This window comes from Ochotona curzoniae, unplaced genomic scaffold (assembly GCF_017591425.1).
Source record: "Ochotona curzoniae isolate NIBS_2020 unplaced genomic scaffold, NIBS_Ocur_1.0 contig_430, whole genome shotgun sequence".
In the NCBI taxonomy this organism is placed as follows: Eukaryota; Metazoa; Chordata; class Mammalia; order Lagomorpha; family Ochotonidae; genus Ochotona; species Ochotona curzoniae.
The window spans coordinates 12,178,678-12,194,271 of NW_024466219.1; the positions used below are offsets into that span (position 1 = coordinate 12,178,678).

The 15,594-nt window shown below is 58.5% G+C and overlaps 1 protein-coding gene across 1 annotated transcript; it reads right to left on the reverse strand.

Moving 5' to 3' along the window:
• Positions 1-829: 829 nt before the first annotated feature.
• TNNT2 (troponin T2, cardiac type) lies at positions 830-14,195 on the reverse strand. Its single transcript, XM_040985216.1, has 17 exons — positions 14,068-14,195; positions 11,117-11,168; positions 10,370-10,380; positions 10,256-10,273; positions 7,971-8,000; positions 6,227-6,292; positions 5,866-5,901; positions 5,012-5,045; positions 4,122-4,182; positions 3,823-3,939; positions 3,194-3,271; positions 2,777-2,887; positions 2,356-2,364; positions 1,931-2,040; positions 1,459-1,549; positions 1,211-1,251; positions 830-1,068 (listed from the first exon to the last, which is right to left on the reverse strand). Exons 2-17 carry the CDS (start codon positions 11,152-11,154, stop codon positions 1,023-1,025), a joined length of 897 nt encoding a protein of 298 aa, XP_040841150.1. The 5' UTR covers positions 11,155-11,168; positions 14,068-14,195; the 3' UTR covers positions 830-1,022.
• Between the last annotated feature and the right edge of the window lie 1,399 nt (positions 14,196-15,594).

Sequence of the window (15,594 nt, forward strand, 5' to 3'; positions counted from 1 at the left end):
TCCCTCCAGAGAGCTGAGACCAGCACCTTCCATTGTCCCTGTTGCCCACAGGCCAGGCTCTCCTGCTCTCTGCTGCCCTGCCCAACAAGGCCCAGGCACTCAGAGCCCACAGACACCCTCCCTTTACTGCAAGGCCCTGGAGAGCCAAGAGAGACTCCCACTGGAGGCACAAGCAGGGAATGGAGAGAGAGCAGACCCAGTGGGCAGCCCCAGCAGAGGCCAGCAATGGCCCTGCTTGGGTCCACTCCAGAGAGCAAGGGCAGATGGGGCTGTTTCCACATCCTGCTAACCAGGATTGTGCCACCATGCATTTTGCCCTCTTCACCAAGAGGGCCCTGGGGTCCCAGAACAGGAGAAAGCAAGGCATACGGACCAGCCCATGCCCCTTGGCTGCTGGGCACCTGAAAAGCTGCCCATCGAAACCTGCCTGTCCCTCAAGACGCCTGGCTCTCCTTGCCCTGGCCAGGGGCAGAAAGAAACCAGGAACCATGCAAAGAAGGCCCATTGTTCCCCAGCACCTGACTCAGGCCGGGAACGCTCCGTCCTCTGCGTTGCTCTGAGTGACTCATAGTGGCTAAAAATCACAAGCTCTGTCCACTGTCTGCTGCTCGCACCTCCCTCCTGGGCATCCCCTGGCCACCGCCTCACCTGGAAGGAAGCACATGGGAGGGGCCAGGACAGGTGCAAGCTCTTCCAAGCTTGGGAGGCACCAAGATTTGTATGTCTATGAGGTTCTGCCTTTGTTCCTCAGGTTCTGGTGGCCACCTGGACCCCCAGGAAGAACCAAATTTCTCCTTGCAAGGGAAGTGACAACGCCATGGGGTGTGTGCCATGCAAAATGCCTCTTTATTACTGCATGGTGTGAGCAGGGGCAGGCGGGAGTGTGCACCTCTAGCTGGGCCAGCTTCTGGGCTCCAGATAGCAGCGGGCCTCGGGTGCCCAGGAGGGCACAGCGGCTGGGGCAGACAGGGCGAGGACACAAGCAGGTGGGCAGCTGATCTCTGATGGAGGTGGCTCAGTCTCTACTTCCAGCGTCCGGTGACTTTGGCCTTCCCGCGAGTCTTGGAGCTGCAGAGGAAACAGGACAGCGTCAGACAGGGGACCGAGCAGGGTGGTGGCAATGGAGGAGCAGCCTCCAGGGGCAGAACAGGGTGAGAGCAGCCCTCCTGGGTCCTGCATGCCGAGCCGGAAGCCTGTGACGGACACTCACACTTTCTGGTTATCATTGATCCTGTTGCGGAGGACGTTGATCTGCAAGTAGGATGAAGAAGAAAAAGAGTGAGCCCAACAGGAGAGTGGGACAAAGGAAGAGGAGGAAAGGGCACAGGGCCGGGGGGTGGGGAGGAGGAAGATACCAGGGCAGTGTACCATGGCAGGACAGAAAACTGGGTCTGATGACAGTGGTGAGGGACCTGATGGAGCCGTAAGGGCCAGGGTCAGGAGCTGTCATGGGCTCACCTCGTATTTCTGCTGCTTGAACTTCTCCTGCAGGTCGAACTTCTCTGCCTCCAGGTTATAGATGCTCTGCCACAGCTCCTTAGCCTTCTCCCTGCACAGCCCAAACAGGAAGGGGTAAATAATCTCAGCTCTCCTTCCCAGCACCCCCAGACCAGCCTGGGGTCTGATGGCAGGACCCTGTGTCCAGGAGAAAAACCCAGGGACTTCCTCAGGCAGGAATTTGAAATGGGAGGAGGGAGAAGCCACCACCCACAGCTCAGCCCATCATCCAGCTGGGGCATCCCGCCCACCATCAATGGGCGGCCAAGGCAGTCAGAGCTCAGAGAGCTGAGCTCTCCCTGGCTGTCCCCAAAGCCCAGGCTGGGATGGCCCTGACCAGTGCCAGAGACCAGTTTCACCCAATGTGCCTTGGGAAGACACATGGGGTCATGGCGCCCTCTGGTGCTCCACAGTGGGACTGCCCATTGCCCACCTCAGCTGGTCTTCATTCAGGTGGTCAATGGCCAGCACCTTCCTCCTTTCCGCCAGAATTTTCTTCTTCTTTTCCCGCTCTGTCTGCCTCTTCCCAGTTTTGCGCTCTGTCTGAGCAAGATGACAAAAAGAACCCTCTAGAATGTTTCAGACCCTGGTCCTGGTCCTCCTTAAACCCTGTGGGGAGGGCTTGAGGCCTGGAGACCAGAAGGGTCCTGGTTCTGACCCTCTTGCTCCTACATCCACCACCCAATTGCCTGCCTGGATTCCCAGGGAAACTGAGGTGCAGTCCAGGAGGGTCACTTCAGCACACCCCCACCCCCAAGCTCAGCTTCGTCCCTGCACTCCCCTCTCCAGCAGGGTGCCGGCCCCTCCCAGGGAGCTCCCTAAAAACTACAGAAAGAGCATTTGATGTTTGGTACCCACCTGGGCCTGCTAAACCCGGAAAGCAGGAGAGAAAAAACCAGAGAGAAAAAGCAACAGGGAACAGACACGGAGGTGGCAGCAAAGGACGGAGGGGACAGAGACACAGGGAACAAGATTCAGAGCCTGCCTGGCTCCCTGCCTGGCACAGCCCAGGCACTGGGGCAGGCGTGGGGGGATGCTAAGGCTGGGCTGGCATGGCCACTGCAGGAGCGTGGCTACTGCAAGGCTGTGGCACCGCCAGGCCCCCAGTCAGAGGTCCAAGGACAAGCTGCTCCCTGTCCACCCACAGCCCCCTACCTTAGCATGTCCCACCTAGAAAAAGCCCCCGGCTTCTACCCTCACACGGCCAGAAGCCAGCCTGAAAGCCACCCACAGCTGCAGACACCTCAGTGTCCGCAAACAGGCCCCCCAGTGCTCCCACCTTCTGGATATAACCGCCGAAGTGCATCATGTTGGACAAAGCCTTCTTCTTCCGGGCCTCGTCCTCTGCCTTCCTCCTGTTCTCCTCCTCTTCTCGCCGGGCACGCTCTTCCTGGGGTTCAGGGAGCAGGAGGAGGGCCCATCAGGGACAGGAAAGCCCCGCTGATGGGCTACCAGTGGTGGTCTGACTGGACAGGGAGCTAGCTGCAGGGGTTCCTAGCTTGGGGCCTGACTCCCCAACAGAGGGTGCAGGTGTGTGGCTATGGGAGGACTGGGGCTCACAGACAATCTGAGCTGGAGAAGCAGCAAGACTGACCAGTCTTCAACACCAAGTTCAGGCCCCATGCTGCCTCCTGACCCAACATATGTGAGCAGAGAGGGCCCTGAAACCAGGCCACTCACAGCCAGGGTCACTCACAGCCAGGCGGTTCTGCCGCTCCTTCTCACGCTCCGTGCGGATGCGCTGCTGCTCAGCCCGCTCCGCTCGCCGCTTCTCCTGGGGGCAGACAGGAACAGGCAATGGAGCATGCACAGCAGCGGTGGCCCCAACAGAATCCCAGGGGGAGGTCCTTCCTGCCCCAGCCATCGCTAGGAACGTAGGCAGAGACAGGTGGGCCCCAGAGGAGCTCCCGCCAGTGAGGTGACCATGGAGAGGCTGTTTCCAATCCTGGGGTTGCTGTCAGGAAGGCCTCTGTCCCCACCCTAGCTGGCAAGTGCTGGAGTGGCAGGACATAGACAGGAACCCGAGCAATCACAGAACAATGCATGATGCCCAGCAGTGACCTGAGGGTGCCCCTGGCCCGCAGGTACCCTTCAGTGGCTGGGTGGTCTGATCCTGGCTGTGGTCCCATCACAGCCTGGGCCTGGGTTCAGCTCTGCCTGTCCTCAAATGGGTCAGAGGTAGCTCCTACTGTCAGGATGCACCCAGTGTGGCGGTGTGGAGAAGGCAGGGCCCTGGAGCCACCTGAATGCCACCCGAAGGTCTGGGCTGGGGGCTCCGCGGGAGGGTGGCCCTCACAGAGTCTGGCAGCAGCTCCTGACACCTACGATCCTGTCTTTAAGAGAGATGAGCTCCTCTTCCTCCTTCTTGCGGTTCTCAAAGTGTGCTTCGATCAGCGTCTGCAGCTCGTTCAGGTCCTTCTCCATGCGCTTGCGGTGGATGTCCTGCAGGGGGAGCCAGGGCTCAGCCCAGGACACCACTGGTTTGCTCCAGGGCTGGCACCCAGCCCAGCCTGTGCCCACACCAGCCCTGGGGGTCATGAGGTCTCCCCATTTCTCTCTCTCATCAAGGACCCTGTGTCCCCCGACCCCCAGCCCAGGCCTGCCCTGCCCAGATAGCTGCTCACGTCAAAGTCCACTCTCTCGCCATCGGGGATCTTGGGCGGCACCAGGTTGGGCATGAAGGGCCTGTGAGGCAGGAAGGGATTGTTAACCGTGGCCCGCAAGTTTGGGGATTTCGCCTTCCTGCGGAAGCAACCACACCTGACATCCATGTTGAATGTGACATCAACACTGACATGACATCAATTTTGACATGTGATGTCTACACTGAGCCTGTACGCCTCCCCAGCACCCGGCTCCTGAGTGGGTCAGGGCATTGTCCACTGTGCTGGGAGGTCAACTGTGGAGACAGGGAGCCACAGGTCTGAAAAGCCGGGAGCCTGACCACAGGGTCTCCCCAGGGACCCAGTCCAACACATATACATGTGAGGTGTATGTGTGACCCAGTTTCCCTGGCTGCCCTCATGGCTGGGTGGAGTGGAAGTGAAGGTTGGAAGAGATGAACTGGGGCTGCCTAGCTGGGGCAGGAACCCACCTCACTCCTGAAATGGGGAGGTGTGCAGGCTCTGGCTGTAAGGGACACACACCCGCCTCAACACCCACCAGCACTGGGCGGCTGCCCAGGTGTGCCCAGCTATGCCCTCTGCAGCTGTCTGGAGCTGCCACCAAAGCTGGTGCCACTTCATCTCTTGGATCCCCCAGTTTTGCCCCAGGATCCCCTCAGGCCACAGAGAGCAGCATGGTAGTCTAGCCATCCTGTGTCTGTCTGGGGCTGAGGCTGGGCCACCCCTTTCCTCTAGACAGACATGGCCTTGTACTGGCTCCATGTGCAGCGTGTAACCTGGACAACTGTACATTATCGGCAGTGCCCATGCCCAGGGTCAGTGCTCATTCCCCTCTGTCACCGCCCCATCCCCCTCCCACCCTGGGCTTTTCTACAGGTGCATCCACTCACCTGGGCTTGGGTTTAGACTCCTCCACGGGGCCATCTGAAGGAGAAAGACACATAACCATGGGGTCAGGAGCCCCAGGTCTGGCTCCAGCTATGCCACCCCCACGCCTCAGTGAGCTGGGGCATCGGGCAAAAACCCAAGCAATCACAGAACAATGCATGATGCCCAGCAGTGACCTGAGGGTGCCCCTGGCCCGCAGGTACCCTTCAGTGGCTGGATGGTCTGATTCTGGCTGTGGTCACATCACACTGCACACTCAGGCCCTTACAGCCCTGGAGGTCCCTGAAGGCAGCAGGCACAGGACCGGGGGAAGTCTCAGGGGACAGCTGGATCCCACGGGGCTACACTCAGCTTCCAAGCTTTCTCTTGTCCTCCAGTTCTGGGCAAGAACATTTGGCCAGTGAAAATGTCTAGATGGCAAGGTCCCAAGGGGCCCAGGCCCTAGAGTTCACTCCTAGGTCTCCCCTAAACTCCCTGGAAGCCAGCCCCAGGCACTGTCTGTTCCTGGAGGTGTGTCTAGAACACTGTCCCAGCAGGACTGTCCCCAGCAATGCCACTCCCACCCCCAGGACCCACCACAGACCCCAAACCCTCCTGGCCATCTTGTCTGAGCTCCAGAAGCCTCCTGTAGGGCATCACTTCTGCCCCACCCCGCCCCACCCACCCCCCGCCCAGACCAAGGTGCTAGACACCGGTCCCATGGTCACAGGCCACCACCAAGGCGACTCTCCAGGGCAAGGAGGGGTGACAGTCTCGAGCTCCAAAACTCACAAGGGCCCCCATGATTCAGTCCTCCCCACCCGCCCCACCTCCACACCAGAAACCCGACCTCTGTCCTGCAACCCAGCAGCCTCACCTTCAGTTTCCTTATCGTCCTCTTCCTCTCCATCTTCTGAACCAAACACAGGAAGTCAATCCAGGGAATCCTGCACACCAGCCCTGCCCCACCCACCCCCAGAACTCCCACCCCAAGACAGCCCCTAACAGAGGTGCAGCTGCTGGCTTGGTGGGTATCCAGAGGGGGTCCGGAGCCCGCTCTCACATGTGTGCCCCTGGGCCCAAGACTCTGTCAACACAAATGCACTCTAGCTACATTCATTGGCTGGACAACCGACAATTGACTCCACTCCACCCAGGCCGGCTAGAGGTGGATTGCTCTCTGCCACAGAAACAGCCCTAGGGATGCTCCCCACCCTGTGAGTCCCTTGCACTCCCACCTGGGGCCTTACCCTTGGCCTCCTCTGTCTCATCCTCACCCTCTTCCTCTGCTACCTCCTCCTGTTCTTCAGCCGCTTCCTCCTGCTCTGGAGAGGGGAAGCAGACCCAGTGAATGACCAGGCCCCACCATCTGGTCAGGAGACGGAGCAAACGGTGGGGAAGAAGGGACAGGGCTCAGCACTTTTGAGTCCACACCACTGTTATAAGGGACAAGAGGCCGCCTTGGGCTTGGCCAAAACTGGAAATCAGCGAACCACAGCTCAGGGGCCAAACCCAGCAATCCCCCCAATCCCATCCCAGACAATTTCTCCCAATAAAGTTTTATTGGTATCCAATCAGAGACATTCCCCTGTGGCTGGCTGGCCATTGTAGCATCATTGAGGAGTGGTGCCCCATCCTGGGTGCTCGCAGAGGCTGAAATGCCACCCATTTCTTCACAGTGCACGCTTGCTGGCCCAGCCAGGGGACAGACAGATATGACTTTGAGAAACACTTTGACCCTGAACTTGCCTCTCTTGGATAGGCCTCTCTGGGAAAGGGCAGCTCCAGCAAGACTCACCAGAAGGGACCAGAAACCCAGTCTGCTAGCTCCTTCTGCCTGACTTAGCACCTCTTTCTCCAGGGACTTCCCCAGGGGTGTGAAGCCCCCATCTTAACTGTCCAGCCCTCAGGATGGGCCCCGTCTAAGGGGAAGAGCTGGGGAGGCCCCTCTCCCGGGCCCAGAGGCTCGCCCTGTGCTGAGCCGCACTCTTCCGCATCGGCAGGGAAGCAGGCAAGCAAGACTGAGGGTGGAGGAGCTGCCCAGTGGTCAGAGGACTGCCCTTGGCACCAGGCTGGCATAACCCTCGGTCACTGCCTACTTCCTGGGCAGAATATGGACCTTTCCCCACCCCATGGTGCTGAGGCACTTGGAGTGGACATTTGGACCAACAGGCAGGCGGGATGAGCCCTGGCCGGTGCTCTGCCCGAAGGCCCTCAGTGACCAAGTCAAAAGGTGGAGCAAAGGGGCCACCCCTACTCTCCCTGTCCCCCTTCTGTCCCCAGGTCAGTCTCTTCTGAGGACCAGAAATGCCTTATCTTTGACTCCTGGCAGTAGGTATATCACCAAAAAATTATCCTTCCAGAAGCCGTGAGAGTAGATGCCTGCCCAGGAAGGATCCTACCAGCTGTGCCTGCTGACACCCCTTCCCACTTGTTGGCTGTTCCCTCTCTGTGCACCCCTCCGCCTTGTACTTTGTGGCCAGGCAGCAACCCCATCACAAGGCTCCCTGTACCCTCATCCCTGAGAAGTGGCCTCACCGCCCCGCCCCCCCGCCACGTGACCAGTGCAGTCCCCCACCCCAGGGGCTATCTGCAAGTTTGCCACCGTGTCCCATGGGATCCAGGAAATCCCCAGTCCCTGGGTCACTTGGGCCCTAGGTTCCTCTGGCCCCAACCACCTGCCTAGGTGCTGTCCAGCTCCTGGAGCTTGGGATGGGCAGTGAGGTGGGTGAGGCTACTCAGCTCAGACACTAGTCCCTTGGGGGCATGCTGGGAGCCAGCTGGGACCTCCTACCACCCAGCCAGGACAAGGAGCCTGTGATCCTGAAGGAGAGATGTGATGACTGACTGAGAGCTGTGGCCCTGGGGGATGAGTTTCCCATCCCTCCTCCCAACACAGCCCAGAGGACAGGTGCTGGCTATGAAGAAAACAAGAGCAGGAAGTGGCGGGGGAGGTGGGGAGGGGAGGGGCAGTTATACTACCGTCTTCGTCCTCTCTCCAGTCCTCCTCTTCTGGGGGGTCAGAGAGCAGCAGCAGCAAAGGGGAGAAGCGAGATAGGTTAGTTTGCGGAGCAGAGAGGCCAGCAGCGGCAGCAGGCGGCCGGGCCATGCATCCAGGGCAGAGAATCAGGCCTTGGCTCTTGTTCCTGGGCCAGCATGAAGCAGCAGCTTGGGCAGCACACACAGCCCCCTGGGGACATGTCCTTTAGCCTCCGATGCAAAGTGACCCACCTCCACCATGTGGAGTCCACAGAGCAACTCCACCTATGGGCACCATCAAGGGAACAGGCCTGGTGCCCAACTGAGGCTGGTCCCTGGGAAGCTATTGCTAACTGGTCACCAGCAGCCAGGTCCTACCTCTGGATGGCCCAGCTGTGGCTTCATTCTCATTAGGACAGATCACAGCCAAGAAGCCATGGTGCTTCTGGTCCAGGTCCCTACCACTGCACACTCTGGGAGACGACAGGTGACAGCTCAAGTATGTGGGTCCCTGACCCCTTGTATGGAAGCCTGGTTGAATGTGAGGCTCATGGGTTTGCCTGGCCTAGCCCTGGCTGCATCAAGCATCAGGGATAAGAACCAAAGGATAAGGGAACTCTTTCTCTCTCTGCCTTTTTTTTTTTTAAGGATTTATTTTATTTTTATTTGAAAAGCAGAGTTACAGAGAGAGAATCTCCCATCCACTGATTCACTCCCCTAACAGCTACAACAGCCTGAGTTGAGCCAACCCAGCCCAAAGCCAGGAGCCTGTAGCCTCTCCTGGGTCTCTCATGTACGTTCAAGCACATTAACAGTGAGCTGAATTAGAAGCGAAGCAGCTGTGACTCAAACCAGTGCCCATATGGGATGCCTTTCAAATTAAAAAAAAAAAAATCCTTAATTAAACAAACAGGGCAGAGAGCAGGGACAGTAAGCCCCCATCAGACTTCTCTGTGTCCCTCCCCTGGGTGCACCTCTGTGATACCCACAAAGCCCCAGGAGTCTCACTCCAGGAAGTCCTGTAGGGATCTGGTGCCAGCAGGGCAGGCCTGGCCCCTGGGAAGGCAAGCTAGCCCAGCGCCAGAACCACAGAGCACGGCCTGTGGGCCCAGCACTCGTTCCAGATGCCAATCTCTGCCCAAGGAGAGACTGCAGCCGTTAGAACAACTCCCGGAAGCAGGGGCACTGGGAATGCCGCTATGTGGGCTGCAGGTCGTTCTTCCAGACCTCACTCCCCAGCACCTTCAGCAGTCTCTTAGGCCATGTGGGAGGCAGTGTAGGCCAGCCACAGCTAGCAAGCAGGACTGTGTGACACTCAGACCACCTTGCCATGGTGATGCAAACTCTACTGCGTGCAACAGGCCACCAGGTCCCCATGGCCGGGGTGGGAGGGCAGGGAGGACATTTCTCAAACCCCCCACTCAAAATCTGTCACCATAAAGCAGAAAAATCCTCCCAGGCTCACAGAGAACCCCATACAAAGAGTCCAGCTGGAAAAGTGACAGGATTCAGAAGTAGCTACAACTTGATTCAGGAGATGCTCCAAGTACAAAATACAGGGTGCTCCTTGCAAGCCCGATGGGATCCCTGTGACCTTCTCTTGTCTGCTCTGTGGCTGACTCCCATGGAAGAGACCTCCTTCCTGCAGGAGGCACCAGTGTTCCCTTACAAGACCTGCGGAGTGAGGCAGGAGTCACCCCATGGCTCTCCCCCAGTGGGTGTGGTTCTCCCAGCAGCTGCATGTCAGGAACTGAAGTGCTGTTTCTAAGTGGTTTTGTGGAACCACTAAGAAGTGGCCTTTAACCTACATGGGGTGCAGAAGCCTGAGGTGCCCAGTGGCCGCAGTTGGGATGTTGGGTTCTTGGGAGGAAAATATGCAAGGATGTCTTTCCAGCAATCTGGAGGACCCAAAACTGAGGAATACTCCATGCTTGCAGAGGGAGAGCGAGTCAGGTTTTGCTGGGTAACAATGGCATTCATTTGTGTATGCAGAAGGCACCTCAGCCAATGGCACTCCTGCACTGGCTGTCACAACCTCATATGCAGAACCAGGAACCTAAGTGTTTTGGTGCATGATAACAGGGTTATCTTTGTGTTTTATAAACAGGGTCACCTGGAGGAGGGGTGCCCTGCAGTGGCAAAGCTGGGAAACTGAGGCATGTTGGCACGGTTGTTGTCTCTGTACACAAGGACTGGGGTATGCAAACTGTCTTCCCCAGGGACCTCCCAGGAACCCCACATGCCGGAGACTTGGCCGCTCCAGCCCTCCACTCTCCCATGGTGCTTACCTCCCACGGCTGCCTCTGCTCACAAGACAAGGTTGGGACCACGAAAGAGAGAAGAGGTGAGTCAGTCTCAAACCACACGGTCCTCAGCCCCAGTGAACACACAGGGCTACTCACCTTCCTGCTCCCTGTGTATAAGAGGATAGTGTCAATCAGACACAAACATGCACCACTTTGTGCCCAGGGTGTCACCCTAGGATTTCTCTCCCTCCCTGCTGGCTCGGCCCACCATGACTCTACTGTCCATCCAGGGCTCCCAGCCTCTGTCCCCACCAGTCCATGGCAGCCAGATGGTCTCTTCTGCCTTCTGCCAGGAACTTATCTCTGAACTCTCTCCAGAGTGCTCCCTTTCTAGAAATTTCTTCCTTCTCCCCAACTCTCTCCCTGCAAATTGCACATGAACGACAGGTGCCTCTCTGCACCCCACACTGCTGCACTCCCCTCCCCCTGCAGCTCCTAATTGCCAATCCCTCCCAGCATGTCCCATCTGAGTGCCCTGAAGGGAGAGGGCATTCCATGAAGGTGGCAGGACAGCACCTTTGGGCAAAGCAGGAATCCGAGTCTCAATCCCATGCCATGGGGCCTAATGGACTCTGGGGCCTCGGAAGAGGTGTTCTGGCTCAGTTCCAGAGACACCATTCTGCTGGTGGCCAGTCCCTTCACTGGGCTGGACCCACTGACCCCTGCATGGAACCTCTGCCTTTGAGTACCTGGGGAAAGGGGTGGTGGTGGGAGGGAAGGGTGACATTTCCCCACAGGTTCTGAAAATAGGCCCAGCCACTTCTGCCCTGGGGACACCTGGGACAGTTGCAAGGGGTGTGTGGGGAGGAGACAGTCCTGGGGGCAGGAAGCCCCAATACTCACTCCTCGTACTCCTCCACCACCTCTTCCAAGTCAGACATGGCCGCTGCTCTCCCTCCAGGAAAAGAAGACAGTCAGCGTGGGTGAGAAGGGCTCTGTGCACACCCACACACATGCATGCACACACGCACAGGGAAAGCTCTGGAAGTCTGCATAAGGTCATGGGCGGCTGGGTCAGTGCCCACATCCTGGTTGTGATGAAAATGTTAGCGTTGACACAGAACAGGGTGGGGGCACCTGGGCAAAAGCACTCCGAATCCTCCATTTTCTTTTACCTAGGATAATCCCAATAAACATTCCAACCAAGAAGTAATTCTGGACACCTCACTTTAAGCAACTCCGCCCACCACAAGAGGAACAATCCGGATCCAAACCCTCTGCCCTTGGCATGACAGGGGCATGTGGCCAGGGTGTTCTGACAGTCCTCTCTGGACTGCAAAGTGTACACAGCCTAGCCCCTTGCAGGCTATGTGAGGATCAGGTGACGTTGGTGAAAGAGGAAGGTATTAGGCAATGTCAGGTGTTTCTAGATACAGGGAGGAGCCGAAGCGAGAGGGACAGGGCAGGCGCTGGAGTGGGAGACGCATGGCTCTGACCCTTGGGGGCATGCAACCTTGGAAATGCCATTCTCTTTCTCCACCGGATGGGCAGGAGGCTGAGAGTCAAGTGAGTTGCCTGCCCTGCACAGGCACTCCACAGATCACTGACCACCCAGTGTGATAACCCAGCAATGGACTGGAATCTGACAGTGCCCCCGGTTGTTGTGCAGTGTGGACCACTCTGACGTTGGTTTGCAAGGGAAAGAAAGCGTGAGGATAAAGTGAGGCAACCAATGCATGAGAACGCCAGGTGAACCACCTGCTGCTCTGTCCTGCACCACCTACCTCCTGCCAGCACCCTACCTCCTCTCACCCAAGGGGCAGGGTAAGAACGGCGGGCCAGAGACACCCTGCTCATTCCTCTTCCAATCCTTCTTACACCTCCCACCACCGTGGCGGAGACCTGCCCCAGGTGCCCCGTCTGCACACATCCAGTGAGAGCCACTGCTCTGGGAGGATGGGGTGTCATCCACCACAGGGCAGCCCGTTTGGGGCCAAGGTGGTTAAGCACTCCCTAACTGCCCCTCTGGGTGGAAATTCCCTTGGACACAACCCACCACAGCCTTGGAGGGGATGATGCTCTTGAATTCTGCTGTGGGGCTTCTCCCCGCTCCCTCTGTGCAAATGGGGACAGTGAGGAAAGAGCTCTGGCCCCAGCTCCGAGCCACCTGCTGCCCCTCCCTTTGGGGTTTGGAGAAGAGATGTCCATGGTGTAAGGTGTCATGATGGGGCACAGAGCCTGGCAATGCTAAACCAGTCAGCCCAGGGCGTTTGCCCAGGAGTGACAGGACAAGAGTAGCAACAGAGAACAGACAGCCTGGGCCCCAGAATGGGTGGGGAGGCTCATTATCGAAGGTGACCTGAGGATTTGGGGGACTGCTACCTTAGCCAGGGCAGGGGACTGTCCTCTCCATACTGCCCTCTCATTGCTGAGAGCCGCTGGTTTTTGAAGCAGGGTGGCCCAGCTTGGATCCTTGGGGACGCCATCCGGCTCCCAAAATAGCCTGCACAGAGCCACACCAACCCTGGACGTTCAAAGCAGGACCCAATGAGGGGCAATGTGGCAGGCTGAGGCTGGGGGCTTTCAGAACAGGAGGAAGTGACAAATCTGGCTTGAAGTGTCCCTGTGGCCCAGAGCCCCGTGCACAAGCTGCTCCCCAGCCCCATGTCTCTCCAAACCGGGACATCAGACCACCTTTCTTGGGGAGTGGAGCAGAGGACAGAATGAGTCACAGGGCTTGAGTGCAGAGTCTTGTCGTGTGGCCTTGGTGAGCCAACATGGACTTGGAGTAACCTGTCTCTCTGAGGAGCAGCCCCTTCCAGCCTGCCAGAAGAGCCGAGCTTCTGGGGTACCCTACCCCATCCTTCAGCCCTTGTCCCTGAGGGGTAGCCAGCGTCCTCCCTAAACCTGCAGCTACTAGCCCTCGAGGAGAGCTGGGGGACAGAGCACGAGGGAGGGACAGCAGGCAACTCGATCCTGACAGATGCCTTTCTGCCCTGTGGGACAGGAGGCCTGCCCAGAGGACACAGGTCAGGGGCAGAATGGCCAGGGGCTGCTCTGAAATGTTTTATGGTCCAGGGACTACCCCTTTGCTCCCTCTGCCTCCCAGGCACAACACAAGGTGCCAGGTATGTGTCAGTGGGCAGCTGGGGGACATGCATTGTCCTTGCAGGGTCACAACATGAGGAGCTAGACCCGGAGCTGACCCTGCAATGTCAGAAAGCTGGGCTCAACCTCATAAAAGGACCCTCGAGGAAGGGGGTCTTCCCCATGCCCTCCCACCCCTATCCCAACTACACACTCTTCTCTGAGGAGGATGGCGGCCCTGGGCGGAGTCCAGTAGAATTCATGGGGTAGCTGGAGAGGAACCCGGAGTTCCCTGCTTGCTCCAGCGTGGGCTCCTTCTGGATGCTTCCAGAACCATCTGTGAGCACCTGCAGAGTGTCTTGACCACAGGGACTCCCCCAGGCTGAGCCAGCTGCATCCCCTTCTGCACCCCCAGACCTGGAGGAGGACATGCCTGGACCCAGCCTGGAGCCCTGGGCACAGACCAGGCTGCTGAGGAGTTAGAGCAGGCAGAGGCTAGGCAGAGATCTGGCCCATTCTCCAGATGAGGGACCTAAGGCCTGGGGAGGCCCAGGACTTGACAACTACTTTAGCAGCAGACCCCAGACTCGGGGCCCTCTGCAAGTGTAAGCCACAACCCTCTCCACCCTGGGCATCCCCTCCAGTGTGGCTGCCTGCCAAGCTGGAGCCCACTCAGAGTGGGCACAGCAGGCACTGATGAGGGCTGCCAGGCCTGGAGCTTCATGTCCTCCCCTGCCCCCTTCCCTAGCGGCTGGCCCGAGCCTTACCTCGGCGCAGGAGTTGAAGCTGTCTACTCAGTCTCGGCGGCACTGGGAGAGGGCCAGGCTGAGCAAGGCTTTAGGCAGGCATGTGGGCTGGGCTTTGTGAGCTAGCCCTGCGGGGGTCGGAATGCATGGGGAGGGGGGCCAGGGTGGCATTGGAGGTGGGGGTGTCGCCTGCTATTTTGGCAGGTGTCAGGGACAGGGCTAAAGGAGATTGTACCCCCTCACCATATAAGCCCATGTGGTCTCCCAGCTGCTCAGATAAGCTATTTAAAACCTGCAAGATATGCAGGGGACAAGCCTGTGACACAAGCCAGTTGTCCCTCTAGAGAAGCCCCGATAAAGCAGATGCCAGCCACCGGGGCTGAGAGGGGACTGGGGGCAGGAGGGGGCCAGGACAACTGCTGTGAGCCTCCGGGGGCAGGGCCCTGGGGGAAGGAGCTCAACCTCTCTGAACAGTGGCAACATGGAGACCCCTTCCAGGCCTGCTGAGGCATGGAGCAACCTCCATGGCTCCGAAGCCACAGGACAGCCTCACTCCTTGAATATGGCTGGCTGGACATGAAGCAGAACTTCGCTTGTAGAAGTGTCGTTCTTCCTGGATGGGCACTGCATGCTGAGTGGCCGTAAGGACTGGGGACATACTAAATGCCCAGCCCTGCAAGACTGTAAGGGACACAAGGTCGGGGTCCAAGGCCTTATAGTCCCTGTGTGCTGTGCCGTCAGGGTACAAGACGAAGGTGGATGCAAGTGTGGGGACCCGCACCTGGGGACTGCACAGCTCTGCAGAAGGAACAGCTCCCTGGAGAGCAGCTGTCCTTCCCATGAGACAAGGGCCCCTGGCCCTTCCAGACTGTTAAGGATGCCCTGCTTCTCTGTTCCTCTGTGGACAAAGCTAGCCAGCTCCTGCCGGCTATCCTCTGCCCCCACTGGCCAGGCGCCCAGCCTGCCCTGGAGCCACAGCTGCTCCTACCACCAACATCCTTGACAGAATCCCATGTATGCTCCATGCCCCACCCTGCTGCCATCCCTCTTGTCCCATCTCTCAGCTGGCACTGTCCCCTCCCTAGCCTCCAGATGCCTCTGAGCCCAATGGCTTTAATTCCCAGCTCCAGGCTTATCCCCTCTCCCCACCCCATCTTCACACTGCTGGCCAGTGCCTGAGGAAAGAGTGCCCAGAGAAGCAGGTTCATGCGTTCAGGGATGGGGCAAGAACAGGAGCCAAGCTGTCCCCTGAGATGAAGGACTCGACCTTGCTTTGTGTCCTGGCCTGGAATTTAGGGCTCTGGACACAAAGATCCCTATAGTGCCCAACCCCACTCCCCGCTCCCACAGAGGAAGCCAGGACATTCTGGGTGTTCAAGGAGCACACATGAGGCTTCCCCAGCTTGTTCCAAGCCAGCACGTGGCTCAGCGAGGCCGTGAGGCAGTCACTCGGCCAGCAGCCCCTCAGTTTGGAAGCCTCAGTCATTGTAAACAGATGCAAGGTCACCTTCCAGGGTAGGATCAGACAGAGAACGCAGAGTGCTGTGC

What these genes read in the sequence shown, in the direction of transcription:
- TNNT2 (XM_040985216.1), bottom strand. Translation starts at nt 11,154, where the DNA reads ATGTCTGACTTGGAAGAGGTGGTGGAGGAGTACGAGGA. An exon ending in TCTCTCTTAAAGACAGGATC is followed by an intron (nt 3,272 to 3,822) that starts GTAGGTGTCAGG and finishes GTCTGCCCCCAG; the next exon opens with GAGAAGCGGCGAGCGGAGCG. An exon ending in ATCAATGATAACCAGAAAGT is followed by an intron (nt 1,069 to 1,210) that starts GTGAGTGTCCGT and finishes TTTCCTCTGCAG; the next exon opens with CTCCAAGACTCGCGGGAAGG.